This window comes from Peromyscus leucopus, chromosome 17 (genome assembly GCF_004664715.2).
Source record: "Peromyscus leucopus breed LL Stock chromosome 17, UCI_PerLeu_2.1, whole genome shotgun sequence".
Classification (NCBI taxonomy): Eukaryota; Metazoa; Chordata; class Mammalia; order Rodentia; family Cricetidae; genus Peromyscus; species Peromyscus leucopus.
Window position 1 is genome coordinate 52,134,742 of NC_051077.1, and position 25,389 is coordinate 52,160,130.

The following is a 25,389-nucleotide window of genomic DNA, read 5'->3' on the forward strand; positions in this document are numbered from 1 at the left end:
CCCTTAGCTAAATTCTTTGTTTGACTTACTGTCTCCCAAGTATTGGCAAATTCTTTATATCACCATCTCTACTCATCCACATCATAGCTTAGTAGTGGAGTGCTACCCAGTACGTGAGATGCCATTTGTAACCTTCATAACATTAACTCCAACTGGATCTTACACCTAAATGTCAAACTGGGAGCACAGAACTTCTAGAAGACACTTGAGAAACTAGACCTCTCCAAGTTTGGCAACCTGCCTAGGCCTTGGGAGCTTTCTGTAAGGCCCTGGTGTATAGAGAAATAAATAGAGCCCCTTCTCTAAAGCCTAGAATATACTTGGAAGAGCTGGTAAATGCCTGGGGCCAGAGCCTATGGGAAGGGGCTGCCTCAGGTCCTGAGACCCCAATTCTTTCCACACATGCCGCTGTGTTTATCAGTCCCAATGCCACTGTGGACTTTGTTTATAATATTTATGAGATACCCTGTGTTCCTCTTGTGTGACATTGTCTGATTAGCCTTTTTCTGAATTTGCGTACTTCCTTTTAAAACTGTACCTATTGGTATATATTAACAAGAGACTTGCTGTTCAGTTTGGTGCAAATCTCCAGCCAATCTGTGCTTATGGTGAAAGCCAGGGTTGGGAATCACTGTGCTAAGTCCCTTCGGCTCATTCAGTCCTGCCACTCAGGCCTCACTAGCCTATCAGAGCCTCCAGCAGACCCGCCAGTAACATGGGAGGGTTCTTCCGGTTGCCAGGCTTCGGGCTGAGCTTCTCTGCTGAGAGAGTCGGAAGTTTGCCTTCGTGTTGCGCTGTGTACTCTTTTATGGGGAGAGCGCTGGCGATCTAAGCAGCCTTGCCATGGTGAGTGAGTGGCCCCTGTCCTCAGATGGGGAGGAGTGGCCGGCTATAGTGAGCGTGGGGCTGCTGTCCCCAGATTGGGAGGAGCTGCTCGCTGTCCGCCGCAGCTGGTGTGGTGGGTCTTCTCCCGGCTTTGTAGAAGCCAGCGGCCAGAACAGAATTCGTTTTATTTCTGCCTGGCCCAATGTGCCCTGTGTGGTCCCTCTGTGGTCCTGCCTGATCCTTGCAACTCCCTGGGCTGGGCGGCAGCATCTGAATACCTTCACGCCACGGGCTGCATCTGTGCAGGGCATTGGTGCTTAGAAATAGTCTTCTTGTTGAGGTCACTACAATGCTGGCGCCTGTAGTGCCTGTATTGTCTATGGAAGGCAGATTTGCCAAACTCTCGGAGCCCTGGTCTCGCTAATATTTTCCAGAAGTTCTGCACGCCTGACATTTAACATTTGTGTGTAGGATCCATCTAGAATTAATTTTGTGGAGCTTGTAAACTGTATCTCCTTAGTACAGTAACACTCCACTGCTAAACTGATGTGTAAGAGCAGAATTGATGGTAATAGAATTGATGACATAAGGATTTCTCAATTCTTAGAGAATAGAGACAATAGCCAGATCATAGGACGTTAAGTCACCCAAAGTAGAATTTAGGCAATATCCCAAAGAAAAGTAGAATGCTAACCATACCTGTTAGAGATTAGCATGGTAAAATGTAAATGTTTGTTCACCCGGATTAAGCAGCCAGTAAACTACATTCCCATAATAAAGGAGACAACCCTGATTTACAACCACTGAGTTCCACCTACCTCTGCCTCCCAAGTGCTTGAATTAAAGGCGTGAGCCACCATTGTCCGGCTCTCCAACCTTTTTGAAAAGTGGTTTTCATTCAAGGTCTCCAGTATTGATTGAGGTTAACTTGAACCCTGTCTGTAGCCCCACAGGGCATTGCCCTTGCTGTCCTCCTGACTAACCACCCTAAATCCTTGGATTACAGGTCTGTAGCACCACAGAGTTCTAAAATTACCAGTTTGAGTCACATAGTGGACTGTCCATTGCAAAAGAGGGAAAGGATTTATGTGTAGCGCATGGCTTCTCCCTTCAGACCAGAAGAGGAGGGACAGTGTACTGTGCACACTGCAGGGGCAAACAGACTAGACAACAGCTAAATCACAGACTGAAGTTTAAGGCAGTGAGCTGCAGGGGTCTCCATCATAAAGAAGGGCCTGATAGGGCACTGTGAGTGACGTGTGTGTGTGTGTGTGTGTGTGTGTGTGTGTGTGTGTGTGTGTCAGACATTTCCCAGCATGTATTAATTCCTTCCATGTCAATGAAGACAGAATTGGTGGGTGTACAATTTAGGGAGGGTGGCTTGAATTGCTGAGTATTCAGTATTCAGAGTTAGGGAACTCTCCTGTGCAGATATGTGCAGTTCTAGTTAACACAGTTGAGTCAGCTCAGAGGTTTGAGACACAGGCCATTGGCTGTCGATCTGTGTCAGCTTACAGCACTCAGCAGCTATCATTTTACATGGACAAAGTCATACAGTGTCTTATTAATTGCATTCTCTCTACCAGTGAAGTGCCTACTCTGTTTCAAAGTCATTATACCTAAGTATCCTTCCAGTTATCTTTATCATTTTAGAAGGTTATTAATTATTAGTTAAATTTCATTTCCTTTAAATGCATTACTGCTATAATCTCTATTTGTTTCTATTTCCCAATGTTCTTAGTCATTAAGAATTCCATTCCATTTTTTCTTAAGTGTTATTTATTTATTTATTTATATCAGTTTAGGGCAGTGGTTCTAATCTTGGGGAGGTCAGAGCTTCCTTTGAGGGATCAAATGACCCTATCATAGGAGAAGAGTGGCCTAAGACCATTGGAAAGCACAGATATTTATATTACAATTCATAACAGTAGCAAAATTATAGTTATAAGGTAGCATTGAAAATAATTTTATAGAGGGGGTTCTACACCATGAGAAAATATATTAAAGGACCAGAACATTAGGAAGGTTGAGAACCACTGGTTTAGATCAGTGTCTCCTGTTTCTCAAGCTTGCCTCACACTCTGTAATTCAGAATTACTTTGAACATTTATTCCTGCCTCGTGCCCAGTGCTGGAAAGACAGTCTAGCCACTCCTTCCAGGCTGGGCCTTGATTGGTTTGTGAAAAGGAAAAATAGACCAGGGGGTGAGTGTCTTCCAGCTTCTCTAGATTATATTGCAGATTTGAAAATGACGTGAGACCTGTGTAAGAATTACATTCACTGACCAGTAAAGTAGGCATCTTCAAAGCATAGATAGGGAAGGGGAAGAAGGAGGGTAAAAGCTTTCCTGCTTTGACAGTAGTTGACATTAGCAACGAGCAGTGAGGTGATCAATTATAGATGATTGATCAGTGACCTGACTGGCCATTTCTTCCATCCACACGCCAGGCAATCAAGAATCTGGATAACGAACTGAACTGTCATGAAACCAAATTACTTCAGTTCCACCAGTTCCACCAAAGTGGCAGAACTGGATAAAATGGTGTGGCCCTGCCTAACAGGACTGTGTTTTCCAGGCTGAAGATGGACAGCCTGACAAACATGGCATGAGTCGTAACTGGGGTGCTCTAGTAGAAATCGCCGGAGCACATGGCCTTAAAGCCTCTTTCAACTTTTGAACATGATTTTGTGTGATTATAGTTACTTCATTTCCAATTTCGCTTTCCTGCCTCCAAGCCCTCCCATTGACCCTTCACTCTTTTCTAACCCATGGCCTCTTTTTGCTTTAACAACAGTTACTGTTTGCATGTAACCCGTGTTTGTCTGCAGAACCTCTGAGCTGTGAAGCAGAGGGTTGGCTGCACAGGACATTGAGTGTGTAATGGAATGTGCACAGAAAGGGCCTTGTGCCTTGGAAGAGGAGCAGGAAGTCCTCTGGGAGAATGGAAGATTCTACTAAACTACGAATTTCCCAGATGAGGGCAGTGTCTGACCCCAGGGTGGAAGGGCAGAGCTGGGAAGGCCTGTGCTGTCTGAGCCATTTGAACTCTGCTCATCTAATAGGGTAACCTCTAGTGTTCCAAGGCCCAGCTGGGTGGTCTTAGCTAATGAAGGACTCTGGAAGGCTTAGTAGTCAGGAGTACCAGTTGGAGGTAGCTTACAGGTTCTTTTCAGGTTTCTCCTCTGGTTCTCTTGTAGGGAGTTGTAAGGAAGACCATAAGCCATGCCATAGTGAGTGTGGGAGCAACTGTCCCCAGACCAGGAAGAGCAGGTTGGATGAGCTATCAGGATCTGAGCTGCTGGGACTAGGCTATACCAAGAACCAGAATGAAGTTCCATTGGTCCCTGTGGTGACCTGGGCAGTGGCCCTTGTCCTCTGAGCCCCCCTAAGTGTGAATTCTCTGTGGAGGGGGAGGCTCTGCAGCCCTGGGTATGAGAGGGTATGATGCTTGTAATATCACTATCCAGTGTGCACACAAAAGAAATTGCTTTTGGTGTGCAGTGGAAAGACAGATTGGAAAAATGAAGGCCTGGTTTCTAAAAGTTCTGAACATTACATTCCACTTTCAGGTTTCTTATAATTGTTACAGATGGTTTAGAAAATGGTGGAAAGAAGTAATGAAGGTCATCCTTCAGCAATACATAATTAGAATGCTTTTAACTTTCTGCTACTACCAGCCACCATGGTGGAATTCAGCCAAGTTCAGTTTTAGGGGACAAACAAGTTTCTGGAATACCTCCAGAGGTATCTCAATTTTGCATGGTGTTGGGCAGATAGAGAAGATTCCACATCTTGTGTCATAATTCATGTGGCAGGAAGCAAACATTAAATTATTCTTCTACATTGTTTTGTGATTGGGCGTCAGTAGGGCTGAGTTTGCCTAAAATGACAGTGAACAAAAAGGGCTGTAGAGCCCTAGAGCTCTAGAGGAGATCACCTACATTTGCAGAAAGGGCTCTAGAGCATGGAGCCTCTCTGGAAGAAATATCAGTAGCTGGAGAGTAAGAAACATAAAAGTCTGAGTCACTTTGAGTTAATTTTGTATGAGTTGTGAAGTCCATGCTTCTTTAATTTATATACATGTAGAATCATAGGTAGCTGGGTAACATTGGTCAAGATCATAGTTATCCTGGCTGACTTTCCTTTGGTCTTTTCATGAAAAGTTGATTGTATTTTCCTACTTTTGATCTTGGTTTATTCTCTCCATCCCCTTTATTCTTTCACAAATATTGTACACATTTTTTATTATTGTAGCTTTGTAGTAAATATAGAAGTCACATTGTGTCAATCTCTACTATTTTTTCATAATCCCATTGAGCATTCTAACGTTCATGAGTAGGAAGGTAGATATGCATAGTTAGTATAGCAAAAGTTATATTTTATTATGCTGGTGGTCATCACACAAGGTTCACACTCGCTAATTTCCTAACTATGGTCCCTAAACCTATTTCTCTAAGATTGCTCACCTGTATCTCAGCTGAAGGTGAGATCCAGTCTTTAACAGAAGATCAGGATCCTGGGGAAGATGCTCTGGCCACAGGGCTAAACAAAGTGATGTCTCTCTAAATGTGCATTGCTCTTGGTATCTACTTATAGACTGTCCAGTGGGTGTCATGAGGTTGTAGACTTTGTCTGATTATCTGGAATGAGTTATCACTGATTTCTGGTTATTAGGTATAGACTTGGGTGTAGTTGGGTTCCTGACTAAGCTAATTTTTTATATCGAAGAGGCTTTAAAAAAAAAAACTATGCTCATTATATCACATCCCCTTGAAGTATACACATTGCTTATGAGGGCCACATATAAGAATTATTAGCAATTTCACAGCAATTTGCAAATTCAGGGCACAACATTAAAAAGAGAAAGCAAGCGAGGCAGTGGTGGCTCACACCTTTAATCCCAGCACTCAGGAGACAGAGACAGGTGGATCTCTGTGTGTTTGAGGCCAGCCTGGGCTACAGAGTGAATTCCAGGAAAGATGCAAAGCTACACAGAGAAACCCTATCTTGAAAAACCAAAAAATAAAAAAATAATAAAAAGAGAAAGCATACAGTAAATATCCTAATAGACAAATAAATGCAGGAAAACAAAATTTAGGCACTAAAACAAAGCAAAATGGTCAAAATAATACAGATAACAGTATATTGCTGTGATTTTTTGGAATATATGTATTTTTCCAAATTTATATTTTCTCCAGATTTGGTATGTATGAAGTTGAAAATACATTCAGAAATAAGAGGAGATGCAATCACTTTCAAACAAAGTTGTTAAGGGGGGCATACCAGAGTTGTAGCTGTAGGACTCTGAGCTAAGCCAATCATAGTAGAACATCATCCTTACCTGATCAGTGTCAATTAAGAGTATGCAGTTCATGACCAAGGGCTAGATAGTTCTTTTTTTATTAATGAAAAGAGCAACTAAGAGTCCAGTAAGCTTCATAATTAGCTTCCAGTGTTGTTTCTCAGCTTTTTGTATATTAATATTGCGACAAACCAAGTGATGAATATAAAGTATCAAGATGTCTGGTGAGTCTCCAGAGCCATCCATCTCTGCTCCGACCAATGTGTATAGACCCTCTTTTGGCAAGAATGGCAAAGATGTGGGATCCACAGGAAATGTGCACAGGGGAAAGGCTGGCTTCAGCTGGTGATCTGTTGCAGAACTAGGTATGAGCCACAGGGAATTGGATCTGGGGGAACAGAGTTCACCTCTGCCTTTTATGCTCTTCCTGCTGTATCTTTCTTAATGATCCCTGAGAATTAGGAGGAGATTGAGCTATAAATGTTGCTTTAATTCATCCATTTGCCTGCAGACCTAATGATGTCATTGTTTTTCTCTGCTGAGTAGTATTCCATTGTGTATATGTACTACATTTTCTTTATCCATTCTTCAGTTGAGGGGCATCTAGGTTGTTTCCAGGTTTTGGCTATTACAAATAATGCTGCTATGAACATAGTTGAGCATATGTCCTTATGGTATGATTAAGCATTCCTAGAGTGGTATAGCTGGGTCTTGAGGAAGACTGATTCTCAATATTCTGAGAAACTGCCATACTGATTTCCAAAGAGACTGTGTAAGTTTTTACTCCCACCAACAGTAGAGGATTGTTTCCCTTGCTCCGCATCCTCTCCAACATAAGCTGTCTTCAGTGTTTTTGATCTTAGCCATTCTGACAGGTGTAAGATGGTATCTGAGTCATTTCGATTTGCATTTCCCTAAGGATGTTGAGCAATTCCTTAAATGTCTTTCAGCCATTTGAGATTCTTCTGTTGGGTTTTCTCTTTTTAGCGCTGTAGTCCATTTTTTAATTGGATTGTTCGTTATTCTGATGTCTAGTTTCTTGAGTTCTTTATATATTTTGGAGATCAGCCCTCTGTCAGATGTGGGTTGGTGAAGATCTTTTCCCATTCTGTAGGCTGCTGTTTGTCTTATTTACTGTGTCTTTTGTATTACAGAGGCATCTCAGTTTCCCGAGATCCCATTTGTTAATTGTTGCTCTCAGTGTCTGAGCTACTGGTATTATATTTAGGAAGTGATCTCCTGTGTCAATGCATTCAAAACTACTTCCAACTTTCTCTTCTATCAGGTTCAGAGTAACTGGATCTATGTTGAGGTCTTTGATCCACTTGGGCTTGAGTTTTGTGCATGGTGATAGATATGGATCTATTTGCAATCTTCTACATGTTGACGTCCAGTTATGCCAGCACCATTTGTTGAAGATGCTTTCATTTTTCCATTGTACAGTTTTGGCTTCTTTGTCAAAAATCAGGTGTTCATAGGTGTGTGGCTTGATGTCAGGGTCTTCAATTTGATTCCATTGGTCCATGTGTCAGTTTTTATGTCAATACCAAGCTGTTTTTATTAGTGTAGCTCTATAATAGAGCTTGAAGTAAGGGATCATGATGCCTCCAGAGGTTGCTTTATTGTACAGGATTCTATTAGGGACAAGGATAGAATCTCTAGTTAGTGGAAAAATACAGACCCCCATAAGACAGGGAACTAGATTATTTTACAGTCAGGTTGCCTAGCAACAGGACTTGAGTCAGAGCCCTTAACCCTTTCACCCTGTAAACATCCTATACAAACATCCTGTTAGCTTGCCCCACCTTATGCAGATGACAGCTTCTTGCTCCCCCCACCCTGCAGGAACTATATCAACCCTCCTGGAGAAAAATAAAGTTGCACCTTGATCAGAATCTAGACTTGGTGTATTTCCTTTGTATCTCCTGTCCCTACATTCCCACCTTAGGATGGTCAAGTACCCATTGTAACCCTACAGGTGGGGCAGGATTCTTTTAGCTATCCTGGGTTTTTTGTTTTTCCATATGAAGTTGACTATGGTTCTTTCCAGGTCTGTGAAGAATTGTGTTGGGATTTTGATGGGGATTGCATTGAATCTGTAGATTGTTTTTAGTAAGATTGACAATTTTACTATCCATGACCATGGGAGATCTTTCCATTTTCTGCTATCTTCTTCAATTTCTTTCTTCAGAGACTTCAAGTTCTTGTCATACAGGTCTTTCACTTGCTTAGTTAGAGTTACCTCAAGGTATTTTATATTATTTGTGGCTATTGTAAAGGGTGATGTTTCTCTGATTTCTTTCTCAGCCCATTTGTCATTTGTATATAGGAGGGCTACTAATTTTTTTTAGTTAATCTTGTGTCCTGCCACATTACTGAAGGTGTTTCTCAGCTTTAGGAGTTCCCTAGTAGAATTTTTGGGGTCACTTATGTAGACTATCATATCAACTGCAAATAATGAAAGTTTGACTTCTTCCTTTTCAATTTGTATCCCCTTGATCTCCATTTGTTGTCTTATTGCTCTAGCTAGAACTTCAAGTACTAGCTTGAATAAATATGGGGAGAGCAGACAACCTTGTTCCTTATTTTAATGGAATCACTTTGCATTTCTCTCCATTTAATTTGATGTTGGCTATTGGCTTGCTGTAAATTGCGTGTAAATTATTATGTTTAGGTATGTTCTTTGTATTCCTGATCTCTCCAAGACCTTTATCATGAAGGGGTGTTGGATTTTATCAAAGGCTTTTTCAGCATCTAATGAGATGATCATGTGGTTTTTTCTATAATTTTATTTATATGGTGTATTACATTGACAGATTTTTCTACGTTGAACCATCCCTGCATCTCTGGGATGAAGCCAACTTGATCATAGTGGATAATTTTTTGATGTGTTCTTGGAGTCTGTTTGCCAATATTTTATTGAGTTTTTTTTTTTTGTTTTTTTTTTTGTTTTTTGGTTTTTCGAGACAGGGTTTCTCTGCATAGCTTTGCACCTTTCCTGGAGCTCACTTGATAGCCCAGGCTGGCCTTGAACTCACAGAGATCCGCCTGCCTCTGCCTCCCGAGTGCTGGGATTAATGGCATGTGCCACCACCGCCCGGCTTTGAGTATTTTTGCATCAATGTTCATGAGGGAGTTTGGTCTATTCTCTTTCTTTGTTGCATCTTGGTGGTTTGGAAATAGAGTAACTGTAGCCTCATAAAAAGTTTGGTAATGTTCCTTCCATTTCTATTGTGCAGAACAATTTGAAGAGTATTGGTATTAACTCTTCTTTGAAGATCTGGTAGAATCCTGCATTGAAACCATCTGTTCCTGGGCTTTTTTTGATTGGGAGACTTTTAATGACTGTTTCTATTTCCTTAGGGGTTATTGGTCTATTTAAATTGTTTATCTGGTCTTGATTTAACTGTGTGTGGTACCTATCTAGAAAACTGTCCATTTCTTTTAGATTTTCCAGTTTTGTGGAGTACAGGTTTTTGAAGTATGGCTTGATGATTCTCTGGATTTCCTTGTTGTCTGTTGTTACATCTCCCTTTTCATTTCTGATTTTGTTAATTTAGATACATTCTCTCTGCCTTTTGGTTGGTTTGGATAGGGCTTGTCTATCTTGTTGATTTTCTCACTTTGTTTCATTGATTCTTTGTATTGTTCTCTTTGTTTCTATTTTATTGATTTCAGCTCTCAATTTGATTATTTCCTTGTATCTATTCCTCCTTGGTGACTTTTCTTCTTTTTGTTCTACAGAATTTAAGTTTGCTGTTAAGTCGCCAGTATGAGATTTCCCCAACTTCTTTATGTGGGCATTTAGTGCTATGAATTTTCCTGTTAGCACTGCCTTCAGAGTGTCCCATAAGTTTGGGTATGTAGTGCATTCATTTTCATTGTATTCTAGGAAGTCTTTCTTTCTTATTTCTTCTTTGACCCATTGGTGATTCAGTTGATCATTATTCAGTTTCCATGATATTGTAGGCTTTCTGTAATTTTTGTTGTTGTTTTTGTTGAAATCTAACTTTAAGCCATAGTGATCTGATAAGATACAGGAGATTATTCCAATTGTTTTGTATCTGTTGAGATTTGCTTTGTTGCCAAGCATGTGATTGATTTTAGAGAAGGTTCCATGGGGTGCTGAGAAGAAGGTATATTCTTTTTTATTAGGGTGGAATGTTCTGTAGATGTCTATTAAGTCCATTTGAGTCATAACATCTGTTGGTTCCCTGATTTCTCTGTTAAGTTTCAGTCTGGTAGATCTGTCCAGTGGTGAGAGTGGGGTGTTGAAGTCTCCCACTACTAGTGTATGGGGATTTAATTGATGTGTGATTTAAGCTTTAGTAATGTTTCTTTTACAAATGTGTGTGCCCTTGTATTTGGGGCATAAATGTTCAGAACTGAAACTTCATCTTGGTGGATCTTTCCTGTGATGAGTATGCAATGTCCTTCCTGATCTCTTTTAATTGATTTTAGTTTGAAGTCTATTTTTGTTAGATATTAGGATAGCTACACCAGTTTGCTTCTTAAGTCCTTTTCATTGGAAAGTATTTCCCCAGCCTTTTACTCTGAGGTACTGTCTTTGAAGATGAGGTGTGTTTCTTGTATGCAGCAGAAGGATGAATCCTGATTTTGTATCCATTCTGTTAGCCTGTGTCTTTTTATAGGTGAATTAAGTTCATTGGTATTAAGGGATATTAATGATTGGTGATTGTTAATTCCTGTTATCTTTTGGTGGTAGTATGTGTGTGTTTCCCTTCTTTGGGATTTACTGCTGTGGGGTTATCTATTGTCTGTGTTTTTGTGGGTATATCTGACTTCCTTAGGTTGGAATTTTCCTTCTAGTGCTTTGTGTAGGGCTGGATTTGTGGATAGGTGTTCTTTAAATCTGGTTTTGTCCTGGAATATCTTGTTCACTCTGTCTATGGTGATTGAAAATTTTTCTGGTTATATTAGTCTAGGCTTACATCCATTGTCTCTTAGTGTCTGCATTACATCTGTCCAGGACCTTCTGGCTTTCTAAGTCCCCATTGAGAAGTTAGGTGTTATTTTGATGGTCTGCCTTTATAAGTCACTTGGCCTTTTTCCTTTGATGCTCTTAATATTCTTTCTTCATTCTGTATATTTAGTGCTTTAACTATTATGTGAGGAGGGGACTTTTTGGGGGGGTCTAGTCTATTTGGTGTTCTACAAGCTTCTTATATCTTAATAGGTCTTTGCTTCTTTAAGTTGGGGAGGTTTTCTCCCATGATTTTGTTGAATATATTTTCTGTGCCTTTGAGTTGGTATTCTTCTCTTCTATCCCTATTATTCTTAGGTTTGGCATTTTCATGGTGTCCTAGATTTCCTGGATGTTTTTTGTTATGACTTTTTTGGCTTTGGTGTTTTCTTTGACTGATGAATCTATTTCTCTATTGTATCCTCTATACCAGAGATTCTCTCTTCCATCTCTTGTATTCTGTTGGTTATACTTGCATCTGGAGTTCCTGTTCATTTACTCAGATTTTCTATTTCCACCATTCCCTCTGTGTCTTCATTGTTTCTATTTCACTTTTCAGGTCTTGAACTGTTTTCTTTACTTGTTTAATTGTTTTTTCATGGTTTTCTTAGCTTTCTTTAAAGGATTTATTGATTTCTTCCAATTTTTTGTTTGTCTTGTCCTCAATTTATTTAAGGCAATTTTTCATTTCCTCTTTAAAGGCCTCTAGCATCTTCATGAAGTTATTTTTAAGGTTGCTTTCTTCTGCTCTTCTACATTGTGAAGTTCAGGTCTTGCTGTTGTAGAAGGGCTAGGTTCTGGTGATGCCAGAACCTTCTCTTTATATTGTTGTATGTATTTTTGCATTGGCATCTACTTATCTCTTCTTCCAAGAAGTGCAAGAGGTGCCTTTGTCTGAGCAAGCTGCTATTGGTCCAATTTGTGCTTCTGTGTCTGGGTCTCAGGGAGCCCCTCTCATTCCAATCTTAGCTCTTGATCTAATGGAACTGGCAGATTCAGTATCTCAGGGAGCTGCTCTTTGTCCAATCCAAGCTAGCTGATTCCGTGGCTTATGGAGCCACTCTTGGTCTTATCAGGGCTCTTGGTCCAGTCAGAGCTGGCAGATTCTGTGTCTTAGGAAGCCACAGGTTTTGCAGAGGAATGGGTATTGGGGTAAGGCTTGGGTCTTATGAATTGCTGAGTTCAATGGGGGGTTTGGTGGGAAGCCTGCCCACAGAAGTCTTTCCTGCTGGCCGGAAACTGGGGCAGAAATGGGTGGGTGTTCCCAGGGACTGGTTGTGTCCCAGGGCCTAGGCCGTAGAGCTCCTTGCTTTCTTTAAGGGATTTAGTCACTTCTAAGGACCTCTATCATCTATAAGTTTGTTTTAAGGTCTTTTATTGTTCTTCATCTTTGTTGGAATATTCAGAGCTTTCTGTAGTAGAATAACTGAGCTCTGGTGGTGACATATTGCCCTGGCTGTTGTTGATTGTGTTCTTAAGCTGGTATCTAGGTATGTAGGTTTGGGGTAATTATGGATCTAGGTGACTGAGTTTGTTTTTGTTGGATGGGTGTTTTGTACCTAGGTCTGTATTTGCTTTCTGGTCTTCTGGTCTATATGAGCTATTATTGTACTGAGGTTTCCTCCCCACCCACATTGGGGACTGGCAATCTGGTAGCAGGTATGGCCTCTGTTCCAGGAGGGAATCTTGGTCCAAGTGTGGTCTGAGAAGAGGCAAAGAGGGGAGTGTAAGTGGAGGGGCACTGTGAGATTGGGGGAGGTCTGTGGGCAGGTGGGCTACGTGGACTTCTAGCAGCTGGTGTGTTCTTTGTTGGAGCAGACCATTTCCATCCTAGTTGGGAGCTAGGACACAGCAACAAGGAGTGAAGTGGGATTGGGGATAGTGGACTTTAATAGTGAAGGAGGTTCATGGGTGGGCAGCCTACCTGGATTTCTGATGGCTGGTGTGGACTCTAGTCCAGCAGGGACTCTTTACCTGGGTTTATCTCCCTGTTCTTCTAGCTTGTGTGGTCTGCACTTGAGCATGGGATGTCTGTATGAGTTGGAGGCTGGGACACAGCCACATTCCTCTCTTTCTGAATGGGAACGTATGCTGTGTCATTGTATGTTGCAAAGATTTAATTTGTTTCTTGATTTTACAAGATGTCACAGTCAAAAGATTGTCTTGAGTATCAGAAGATACTTGGGACATTTGAACATGTTGGGCAGTTACAGACTATGATGATCATTGAAATTTGAATAATTGCTTTTTCACTTCTTTTTTGTTGTTTTTCTTTTTTCATTTATTCTCTCATATAATACATCCCGACTACAGCCTCCCCTACCTTCACTCCTCCCAGTCACCCCTCCTTCTAACTCCCCAAGTTATACTGCTCCTCTCATTCTCTTCAAAAAAGAGCAGGCCTCCCAGGGATATGAACTGAACATATCATAACAAGATGCAATAAGACTAGGCACAAACACTCATGAAGGCTGGATTAGGCAACCCAGTAAGAGCAAAAGGGTCCAAGAGCAGGCAAATGAGTCAGACACACCCCCACTCCTACTGTTAGGAGTTCCACAAACACACCAAGGTGAACAACCACAGCGTGTAGGCAGAGGACTTGGCACAGACCCATGCAGGCTCCATGATTGCTGTTTCAGTCTGTGTGAGTCACTGTGATACCTGCTTAGTTGATTCTGTGGGCTGTGTTCTCCTTGTGTCCTTGACCCCTCTCCATCCCCACTTCTTCTGCATGGTTCCCAGAGCTCTAATTAATGTTTAGTTGACGTTCTCTGCATCTACTCCCATCAGCTGCAGGAGGAAGCACCTCTGATGACAATTGGGCTAGGTACTGGTATATGATTATAGCAGAATATAATTAGGCATCATTTCATTGACTTTTTCCTTTTGGTCAGTTGCTTATGGTTCTACCCTAGTCCTCTGAGCCATCCAACTTCTGGTTCCTGTTCACCTAGGCAGTGTTGGACACTGGCTCCCTTTTTGGCTTGGGCCTTAAGTTAAACCAGTCATTGGTTGGCCACTACACAAACTGTGAGCCACCATTGCTCCAGCATATCTTGCAGACAGGACAAGTGTGAGTCAAGTAGTTTGTGGCTGGATTGGTGTCCTAGTCCCACCACTGAGAGATTTACGTGGTTACAGAAGATGGCAATTTCAAGTTCAGGCTCTGTATTCTTGATTACTTAGAATCCTCACTAGGGTCACCCTCATAGCTTCCAGGAAGTTTCCACTTCACTAGGTTTTCACATCACCCTCTAAAACCTTCCCTATTCAACTCATCTCTCCCTGTATTCTCTCCCTCTGTCTGTTCCTTACCTGACCCTTCCTGTGTTCCTACCCTCAGTCTACCCACAAAAATCTATCTTCTCTTCCTAGGTACCCCCACAGCCATCCTTGTTAATTAGCCTTTCTGGGTCTGTGGATTGTACTACGATTATTCTTTATTTAACAGCTTATATCCACTTGTAAGTGAGTACACTTATGTTTGTCTATGTGGTTCTGGGTTGCTTCACTTAGGATAATAAAGAACTCAAGACCCTTCTCTACAGTGCAAGCTTAGCAAGGTGTCCTAAGAGTAAGATTCCATCCTGCTAGGCCTTCAATTAATGGAAGGAATAGGCAAAGTGATTCCTAGCCCCAGAAAGAAGTTTCACATAAAACCTGATGCAAACTGTGGTCCAAGCTCAGCAGGGTCCATCCCAATCCAAACTTGTGCTGGTTCTGGGGGGAAAAAAATCAAAAATTCAGGTCATGGATTCTAAGTCTGTGGTTTCAGTTCAGCCCTGATGCAGGAATCTATGTTTTGCAGAGTCAGAGCCCCAGTGAGGAGACTGTGACAGTTCATTTCATGAAGCTGTGAGGATGAAGCCTGGGTTGCCTTTTCAAACCACAAGATGTTGAGATACCTAAGGTGTGAGATATCTGCCATGCAGAGCTGCACATAGGGAGTGGAAGTAACCAAGGAGAGAGATGGATGAGAAGTTGCAGGGAAAATGTGACTTCAAAGCCCTTTGAAACTGAAGCCCCATGTGTCTCAGACAGAGCTACTGGATTTGGCGTTTGCCCTGCTGGTTTCACTGTTGCCTTGGTCCAATCTTCTCTCACTGTGTCCCCTATCCCCCTTTTGGAATGGGAATGAGTATTCTGTGCCATTGTACATTGGAAAGATATAACATGTTTTTCTGGTTTCACAAGACTTCACAGTCAGGCAATCATCTTGAGTGTCAGAAGAGACTTTGGACATTTGAACAGTGTAAGAGCTGTTGAAGACTATGGATATTGAAGTTAGACTAAATGCATGTTCATCATGGGATGACCGTAAGCCTATAGTGACCTAGGTCAGAATCTAGTTGATTGAATGAAAAAGGTACCAGATAGGATAAAGTATTTGAACATTTGTCTCTCCTTGGTGACTTTCTTTGGGGTGCTTGTGGAGCCTTTAATAGGAGGAGCCTTTCTGGATGAAATTCCTCATTGAGGATGGGATTTGAGTGTCTGTAGCCTTAACCAATTTCCTCTTCTTTGTGTCCTGCTGTCATGATTTCACCACCATTATAGATGGTATCACTAAATCACATAAGATACACCTGAAGCAATTTATATTCAACGCCAAGCCATTTTGCTAACCTGATGTTTTTTTGTTGTTTTTTTTTTTAATTTTATTGTTTTTGTTTTTGTGGACAAGGTTTCTCTGTGTAGCCCTGGCTGTCCTGAAAATAGCTCTGTAGACCAAGATGCCTGGCCTCAACTCAGAGGTCCCATTGGTTCTAGATCCTACATGCTAGGATTAAAGGTGGGCCAGTATGCCTAGGGTTTTGTTTCATTTTGTTTTTATATTAGTGACTGCTGGGCCTGGAATGCAGGTTTTTATACATGTCAAGCATATGCTGTTGTGCTGAGCTTCATCCATGTCTTGAATTTTGAAATTTGGCAGAGGGTATCATTCTGTTTCCCAGGATGGCAGTATACTGCCTGAGCCTGCTGAGTCACTGGATTGCAAGTGTGTTACATTCTTTCTACGTATTGTGTTTGTTTTGAATTATTTTGAACAAATATGAGTCTTGTGCCTATATGCTGGGGTATGCACCACATGTATGGCTGGTCCCCAGAGTAGTCAGAAGATGGCCTCAGAACACCCAAACATGGAGTAATGGATTGTTGTGAGCCCCATGTAAGTACTGTCAATTGAGCTCACCTATCTTCAAGACCAGTAACCACTCTTAACTGCTGCGCCCACTCTCCTTGCCTTTGTTGTTTATGATCAACATTTACATTTTTAATGTTTTCATTTGTCCATTTGTAACTGTTTAAACATGCATTCCCTTTTAATATTATTGTTCCAGTTTATACTGAGGCTCTTCAGTTTTCTGGGAAGATGAATACAGAACCAGAGTAAATGCATAACTCTTCATAGGAACTTTAGTAAATATCTCTGGGTTCTTCTACATTTTTGTTTGTTTTATTGATTTTTTTATTGGGAAGATGAAGTCTTACTAATATGTAACTCTGGCTGTCCTGGAACTCACTGTATATGCCAGGCTGGCATCCAATTCAATTACATTTACATGCCTCTGCCTCCTGAGAGCTGAGATTAAAGTCATGAGCCTCAACAGCCAGCTTACCCATCTTTTTTCTAACTAGTAAGTTTTCATACAATTTCTCTAAAATGTACTCAATACCATTGATCTGTTTGCTCATTTCTCTCCTTATGTCTGTTTATTTGCATTTCTCTCCCAAGGCTATATTCTAGTCAAAGTGCAGAAATGATAGAGGAACCTCATTATTCAGTTTTTTTCTAAAATAACTTGGTGATTACATAGAAGTTCTGTATCATGGAATAAATGTGGGGAGCACCAGAATTTTATATAAGTATATTGTCAAGGAAGTGTACATTTACAATATTGTCACTATCACACTTTCTGTTGTACACATGTATGGGATATTTTAGAATGCAGTGACCTATGGTGATGTGCATGTTGACTTCACTGAGGAAGAGTGGGCTTTGCTGGATTCTTCCCAGAAGAATCTTTACAGAGATGTGATGCTAGAGACCTACAGGAACCTCACTACTATAGGTAAGACTGAATATTCCTTTATGTTTTAAAATAAGGGGACAACTTATTCTTGGTTATTGATAATCTTATGTAATTTTGATTGAGAAAGAAGAAGAATGAGGTGGATAAATCAGGCATGGTTTTAAGGTTCACTGAACACAGTAACTTAAATATTGCACAATTTCTAATAATATATCATACATTTTCTGGTATTATATTTTAGGCTACAGTTGGGAAGACCATATTATTGAAGGACATTGTCAAAGTTCCAGAAGACATGGAAGGTAATTTTTATGTGCAAGGTGATACAAGTGTTCCTATGGAGAAATTTTAATGTGTCCTAGAAGTTTTAAAGAAAAGCAACAGTATAAATAAGCACAGCTTAAATTATATTGATGATTACTAAATCCTTAAAAAACATATCCTCAATGTGAGGTAGCTAATATGTGTTTACAAGGCACTCTTCTAAGAAAGAAGAAAGGAAACAGTGCCTTCACTGATAACATCATTTGAATCATAGCTCTATGAGAGCTATGCTGTATAACTGCCAATCCATTTAGTTTCATACCACTCAGATATTACAAAAGGTATGCATGTTGAATAGGTGATAAGTATTTGTCCAAAACCTTTTAATAAGCAAAGAGTCCATAGTAAAACTAGTATAGCTCATATACTCATAACTACTAAGTTTAGTGAGAGGGACAGTTTATGAGAATCAAAGTTATTGTGGAGAAACTTTAATCCCTATATCACATGTCTGTGAAGAACAGATAGTCAGTCTGTATGAATGCAATGTGGAAACCTTTTATTTGTTATTCTTCCTTTACTAGGTATATCATATGTCACTCTGGATATAAGCCATGTAAGCATAGGGATATGGAAAGAATCAACTTCTCTCTCTCTCTCTTAATAATAGGAAGATATGTAGTAGTCCCCACTTTGAGTAGACTTGTAGAATGTGATACAAGTTTACAATTAATTGGTTTTACAACTTCATTGGGAATACATCAACAAACTCATACCAGAGAAATTCACTTTGCAAATGTAGTATGACTCACAGTATAGGAAAATTTGCAAATGCAAAATTGAGGTAAATCTCAGAGTTCCTCCAGTTCTCTTTAAATATTTGAAAAATCTTATTTAGAAAAAAGATGCTATAAATGTGAGCCATTTAATAAAGGCTCTTTCCATCACAGGCATTTTCAAAAATGCAAAACAACCCTTAATGAATAGGAACACCATGAGTGTAAACCTTAAGATCTGATTCCTCTTTACAGTTAGACCAAATTGTAAAATTAATTCATACAGATATAAAGATTCATCAGTGTAATGAATGTGGTAAAGCTTTTTACATTTGCCAATTATCTTTGCAGGTATGAAAGTAGTCATACTGGAGAGAAAACCTCTGAGTATACTCAGTATAGTAAAGACTTTGCATATCACAGGCATCTTCAAAGGCAAGAAAGAATTCATGCTGGAAAGCAACCCTATGAAAGTCTTCAATATGGTGAAAACTTGGTACGCCACAGTAGTCCCCGAAGAACATATACTGGAGTGAAACCCTATGGATGTAATCAATGTAGTAAAACTTTTGCACATCTCAGTAGTCTCCGAGTACATAAAAGAACACATACTGGAGAGAAACCTTACAAATGTAATCATTGTGGTAAAGCCTTTGTACGTCAGAGTAATCTTCAGAAACATAAAAGAACACATACCGGAGAGAGACCCTACAAATGTAATCAATGTGGCAAAGATTTTGCAGATCCCACTCATCTTCAAGTACATAAAAGAACACATACTGGAGAGAAACCTTATGAATGTGATCAATGTGGGAAAGCCTTTTCACAAAATAGTAGTCTCCAAATACATAAAAGAATACATACTGGAGAGAGACCCTATGAATGTGATCAATGTGGGAAAGCCTTTTCACAAAATAGTAGTCTCCAAATACATAAAAGAACACATACTGGAGAGAAACCCTATGAATGTGATCAATGTGCTGAAGCTTTTGCATGTTACAGTGGTCTCCGAATGCATAAAGGAACACATACTGGAGAGAAACCCTATGAATGTAATCAGTGTGGTAAAGCTTTTGCACATCATAGTAGTCTCCGAGTACATATAGGAAAACATACTGGAGAGAGACCCTATGAATGTAATCAATGTGGTAAAACCTTTGCATGTCTTGGCACTCTCCGACTACATAAAAGAACCCATACTGGAGAGAAACCCTATGAATGTAATCAATGTGGTAAAGCCTTTACATTTAACAGTAGTCTCCGATTACATAAAAGAACACATACTGGAGAAAAACCCTATAAATGTAATCAATGTGGTAAAGCCTTTGCACGTCAAAGTCATCTGCAACTACATAACAGAACACATACTGGAGAGAAACCCTACAAATGTCATCAATGTGATAAAGCCTTTACATGTAGCAGTAATCTTAGAATTCATGAGAAAAAATCACATTGCAGAGAAACCTTATAAATGTTATCAGTGTGGTAAACTTTGCACTTCATGATAGTCTTTATACACAAGTAAAACTTTTAGTGTGTAATTGGTCTGTTCAAGCTTTTGCTCATCACAGTAATCTTTGAGAATCTGGAAAAAAACTAGTACAGAAGGGAATCTGGCTATGAAGGATTTGGTACAATCTTTAGCCAACACACTTATATTTAGTTACTCAAGATTATTCTGGAGGAAAGATCTGATGTGTCAACAATCTGTTGAAGTATTATGATGTCCCTATGAATTAATATAAGGAGGTAACCCTTTTAGATTTCACACTTCTCTTCAATTATGTGAAATAATTTATCCAGGTGTAAAGCTTTATGGGTGTGTATTAGTGCCTTTTCTGTTGCTGTGATAAAACATAATGTCTAAGTCAATTTACAGAAGAGTTTAATTTGGCCCTTGGTTGCAGAATATTACAGGATCACTATGAAAATGGCATGGCAACAATTGTCAGATGTGGTAGGTAAAGCAGAAAGCTAAGAACCCACATCATCAATCTGCAGCATGAAGCAGAGAGTGGGATCTGAAAATGGTGTGCAGATGTAAATTCTCAGGCCCACCCACCCCCAGTGACATATTTCTTCCAACAGGACAGCATTTCCTAAATCTTCCCAAATGATACCACCAACTGAGAAGGATTAATTTCTCTGACTTCAAGCCTACATGCTTGCTTTCTGTTACATGAACCAATTCATGATGAAGAAAACCCTGTAAGCCTTCAGATGCCTCAACACCTGTGTTACAGTAATGAATGCTTACATGAGAAGAATATTCATGAGTAAAAACTTTTTAATGATTTGTTTTCATTTTAAATTTGTGATATCAATGTGCCTTTGTGGGTATGTATATGTTTATGCTGGTTCCCAAGAAGATTAGACCCTGTAATCTTGTAGCAGGAATTTCAGTAAATTGTCAAAAACCTGACCTTGGTCCTGGGGATGAATTTGTCTGAACTGCTTGGTCATGTCTCTCACCCTGTAAATATCAACTTGATGTTAGAAAATAGAAAAGAACTCATATAAGAGAAAAATCCTGTTCATGTAAACAATTTGGTAAAGACTTTAAACATCAAAGTTGTCTTCAGTTTCAAGGAAAAATGTTGTCTCATCTCTTTTTCTTTAAATCCTGAAAGAAGTAAATTATTTATCATGTTCGTGCAAGTGTAATGGTGAAGATCAACATCTGTGGTTGGGTTTGTATTTTGAAATACTTGGAGTAGGTATAGAATTTGCTGTATGTGTGGCAAATCCATTTAGTAAAGTTTATTTTGTGGTCCTTGTATTCCTTCTGTGGCTATTGTTTATCTTTTTGCACTTTCACTTGGTTGATACATATTTTTCTGCTGCATTGTATAGAATGTGATGCCCATCATCTAAGTGGTCCATATTTAAGTATCAGGCAGTATGTGGTCATACTTTTCAATTAAGGGTGTCTGTGGAAGGGTATTGGGTTGTTGTTCCTAGTTTTGTGTTTCATATATTCACAAATTCCCTTGAGATGTTCTTTTTGTTATCTAGCCTGGCTCAGATATCTGTAATTAGTCAGGGATACAGTTTAACTCTTGATTCTCATGTGTCAGCCTCTTGAACACAAGTCCAAAGATAGAAGATATACCCCTGATGTTTGCTGTTTTGTCTACACATTTTAACAATGTTATGTTAAAATGCTTAATAGAAGAGAATATAAGAAAAAGTAAATACCTCATGTGTGTATCTAATGCAGCATTTTTATCTCTCTGGCTGAGATGTAATAAAGTATGATAATCATCAATTTACTGTATATCTCACAGCATAGCTTGATTTGATATGGATATATTATTTGTCTTCATGTCCCTATTAGTTGCCAATTTGGCACTTCATTTTGAAGTACTGCCTTCTAGGTGAAATATCTAAAGATGCCAGATAACATAACAGCAATGGGATTTATATTTTCCAAAATATGTGGTGTGTGTGTGTGTGTGTGTGTGTGTGTGTGTGTGTGTGTGTGTGTGTGTGTTTAGGCCATGACAAATATGTGGACTAAAGACAACTTTTTGGAGTCTACTTTTCACCGTGTGTGTGTGTGTTTTGTGTGTGTATAATCAAGGTCAGGTACCAGCCCTGCACACCACAGACATTTTCCACCAAGCCTTCTCACTAATTCACAAATAAGATTAGTTGAAACATTGCATCAATAAAATATTGTCTTTTCAGATTGTAAACATTGCCATCTCAGGATGGATAAAAACAGGACAATTTGAATAATAAATTGTATTTGCAAATGAAAATGATATATTATCTTTTTCTATTATCCCTCCCTCTCTCCCTCCCTCCCTCCCTCTCTCCTCCTTCCTTCCCTTCCTCCTTCCCTGGAATGTGTTAGTGTATTCTGAGGACTAAACACTTGCTTATCACATTTTCTCAGAATCACAAATGAATGCCAGATAATTTTCTCAGTGGGTAAAATTGGTTGCTGCTAAATCTGATCTCTAGGAGACCCATATTATTCCTACAAGTTTTTCTCTTATTTCTACACTGGTGCTGTGGCAAATACACACTCCCATACCAGCACATACATAAATAATTTTTAAACCTAAATAGGGCTAATGAGATCACTTTCAGCCAAACTTGACTCCCAAGGTTTCATCTCTAGAACTGGAAGTAGATAACTCACATAGGGAAAGTAGGCAATTGACACCTGTAAGTTGTCCTCTCACTGTCACATGCACACCATGGCACAGGTATATATATGCACACAGTTCACCATTTCTTAAGTAGCTGAAATTAACAAAGCAAAGAACATAACCCAATTATTGGAACATATGAAATGATTTGCCAGTTTAAATTATTGGGAGCTGGAGAGATGGCTCAGTGATTAGGAGCACTGGCTGCTCTTCCAGAAGCCCTGAGTTCAATTCCCAGCAACCACTTGGTGGCTCACAACAATCCATAATGAGATCTGGTGCCCTCTTCTGGCCTACAGGCATACATGTAGGCAGAACGCTGTATACATAGTTGATAAATCTTTTTAAAAAGGCTTTAAAACTATAGAATTTCAAGAAGTATCACTGTTCATCAAATTGATGATGGCTTCTTTGTAAATCTTGTTTTATTCTTCCTCTAATTCAAAGATAAATCATTTTAAAAAAACAGCTGGGCTTAGAATTGCAAACCTGTAATCCTGGCAGGCCAATATCTCTTGAGTTTGAGGCCACCTTGGTCCACATAGTGAGTTCCAGGACAGCCGTAGCTATGTAGAGATAGCCTGTCTCAAAAAAAAAAAAAAAAAAAAAAAAATTCCAAAAAGAAAGCATATCTTGAATTATGGAACTTTTCCTAACATGATCTGATGGGACTCTATCACTGGTTTCAACAAAACCTTTTGTTATCTTTGCTTACATTAAGAGTACTGTATTAATAATGAAACTAAGAAACAATGTGGAGAGTCCATTTGCAGAGGGATAGAAATCCATTGAATCCTTGACAATCATCAAACAAGGACTTTCATCTCCTTCAAGTGATGTGGAACAGAAAGGATAATTGGGCATCTTCATCTTCCTTATTATAATGACACATTTGGGAGCTAGAGAGTTTGCTCAGTAGTACTGCTCCTCTTAAGTACCCAAGTTTGGTTCTTAGTTCCCACATCAGATGGCTCAGAACTACTTGTATTTTTAGGTCCAGGATGTCAGATGGCTCTTCTGGTCTCCTAGGGCATCAGATATGCAAATGGTAAAAAGGCACATATATGTCATTCCAGATTGTTAAGAAAAATGTTTTTGCTGTGGATGATTGATTGATAAATAAAACACTGATTGGCCAGTACCCAGGCAGGAAGTATAAGTGGGACTAGAGAGAGGAGAATTTGGGGAACAGGAAGGCTAGGGGAGAGGAGAGGCTGCCAGCTGATGCCATGAGAAGATGTTAACATACTGGTAAGCCACGAGCCATGTGACAACTTTTAGATTATTAATAATGGGTTAATTTAAGATATAAAAACAATTAACAAGAAGCCTGCCACGGCCATAAAGTTTGTAAACAATATAAGTCTCTGTGTGTTTACTTGGTTGGATCTGAGCAGCCGTGGGACTGGTAGGTGAGAGAGATTTGTCCTGACTGTGGACCAGACAGGAAAACTCTAGCTACAAATGGTGTACAACGTGGGGCTTGAACCCACGACCCTGAGATTAAGAGTCTCATGCTCTACTGACTGAGCGCCAGGCAGGAAAACTCTAGCTACATGTTTCTTCATGTATGTGGATTAAAGTTAATTTAGGGGTATAAGTATTGCTACTGTCTATAAAAATGTGTGTTAGGTACCAGTGGAGACTAGAAGATGGTGTCAGATCCTCCATGATGGAAGTTACAGAAAGTTATAAACTGTATTGTGGGTGATGGGAATCATAGCCAGTCCCTGTGGATGAGCAGCCATTGTTCTTAGGTGCTAAGCCATTTATTCAGCCCTATGAACTTGTCCTTAATAGCAGAAAGGTGTGGAAGGCTGATCCTAAGTTCATCTTTACCTCAGCCCTGATGACCTAGAAGAAATGTAATATTGATGTCACCAGAAATTAACTTAGAATCAGTGCTTAAAGAAGTTTCTGAGCTCAAATCTCCACAAAATGATGGGAGTCTAAAAAAATGTTCAGGAGAGAAACCAACAATAGAAGTCTTAGAAAGTGGCTGATTGCTTGACCAAAGATACAAGACTGAGTTTACCTCAAATGTGGTCAGTAGACAGCAATGGCAGTGCACAAGGGCACAGGTGTACTCCTGCTTGGGTTTATGCCTCTTGTAAGGAGAGAAAAGGAACTTGCAGATGGAAGGAACTGGAAGGTTAGAGTGCTGAGAGTATTTCAGATAGTAGAGGTCAAGGTTATAAGGATTGAGCAGGAAATAAACTCCATAGAAAACTAGGCTAGAGGTCACAGGGTGGTTTGAGTGAGAATGGCCCCCACATGGTTATGTATTTGAATGCTTGCTCCCCAATTAGTGGAACTGATTGAGAAATAGGATATGGCATGGGTAGAGGAGGTGTGTCACTGGAAATTGGCTCTCTCTTTCTGCCTGCTGCCTGCAGATCAGTATGTAAACTCAAAGCTTTATGCTTGCCTACTGCCATCTTTCCTGACATGAAAATGGATTAATGCTCTGAAAAGTGTTACCAAGTCCCCAATTAAAAGCCCTCTATTATAAGAGTTGATTTGACAATTTCCCCTTCACAGCACAAAAAAACAGTAACTTGGACAGTCATTTGTGTCATATTTTGGCAAAGAAATCTGTCTGTATTCTGCCCAAGTCCTGAAAGACTTAGGCAGAATTAAATGGTAATGACTTCTTTGACAAAACACTGAGTCAGTGATACAGTTAGTACTTATGATCCGTGCAGGTCTATAGTGAAAAAGAGCAACAAGTAGGCACAAAGAAATGAAATGTGCAGTTTGGAGGGGAAAATAAGTCATTTTAGAAGGGAATAGAAAAAGAGGATCACCCCTCTTGTTTCTGGGCCCATTGAATAGGATATGGCATTGTAAGAGAAATGTCTGCTAACAGTTATTTAGGGAGACACACAAACAGTTCAACAGTATTGAGTACACATCACAGAAATAGTATCAACAATTGCTAACTTCAAAAACGGATGGATAAGCTGGGTGTGGCGGCTCATGCTTTATGCCTTTAATCCAGAACTCAGGAAGCTTTAGTTTGCAGTCACATACTGAAAC

At 39.8% G+C, this 25,389-nt stretch overlaps 1 protein-coding gene across 3 annotated transcripts; it reads left to right on the forward strand.

Moving 5' to 3' along the window:
- The first annotated feature begins 743 nt into the window (after positions 1-743).
- Positions 744-21,766, forward strand: LOC114709563 (zinc finger protein 120-like). 3 transcript variants are annotated; one of them, XM_037211790.1, is made up of 5 exons: positions 15,808-15,907; positions 17,063-17,189; positions 17,392-17,452; positions 18,542-18,686; positions 20,279-21,766. In XM_037211790.1, the coding sequence occupies exons 1-5, from the start codon at positions 15,893-15,895 to the stop codon at positions 20,291-20,293; spliced, it is 363 nt and encodes a 120-aa protein (XP_037067685.1). In that variant the 5' UTR covers positions 15,808-15,892; the 3' UTR covers positions 20,294-21,766. The 3 variants fall into 3 exon arrangements, with proteins under 3 accessions (XP_028749314.1, XP_037067685.1, XP_028749313.1); XM_028893481.2 differs by lacking the exon at positions 15,808-15,907 and adding an exon at positions 744-846 and having other exon boundaries at positions 18,542-21,766; XM_028893480.2 differs by having other exon boundaries at positions 15,815-15,907; positions 18,542-21,766.
- The last annotated feature ends 3,623 nt before the right edge of the window (positions 21,767-25,389 follow it).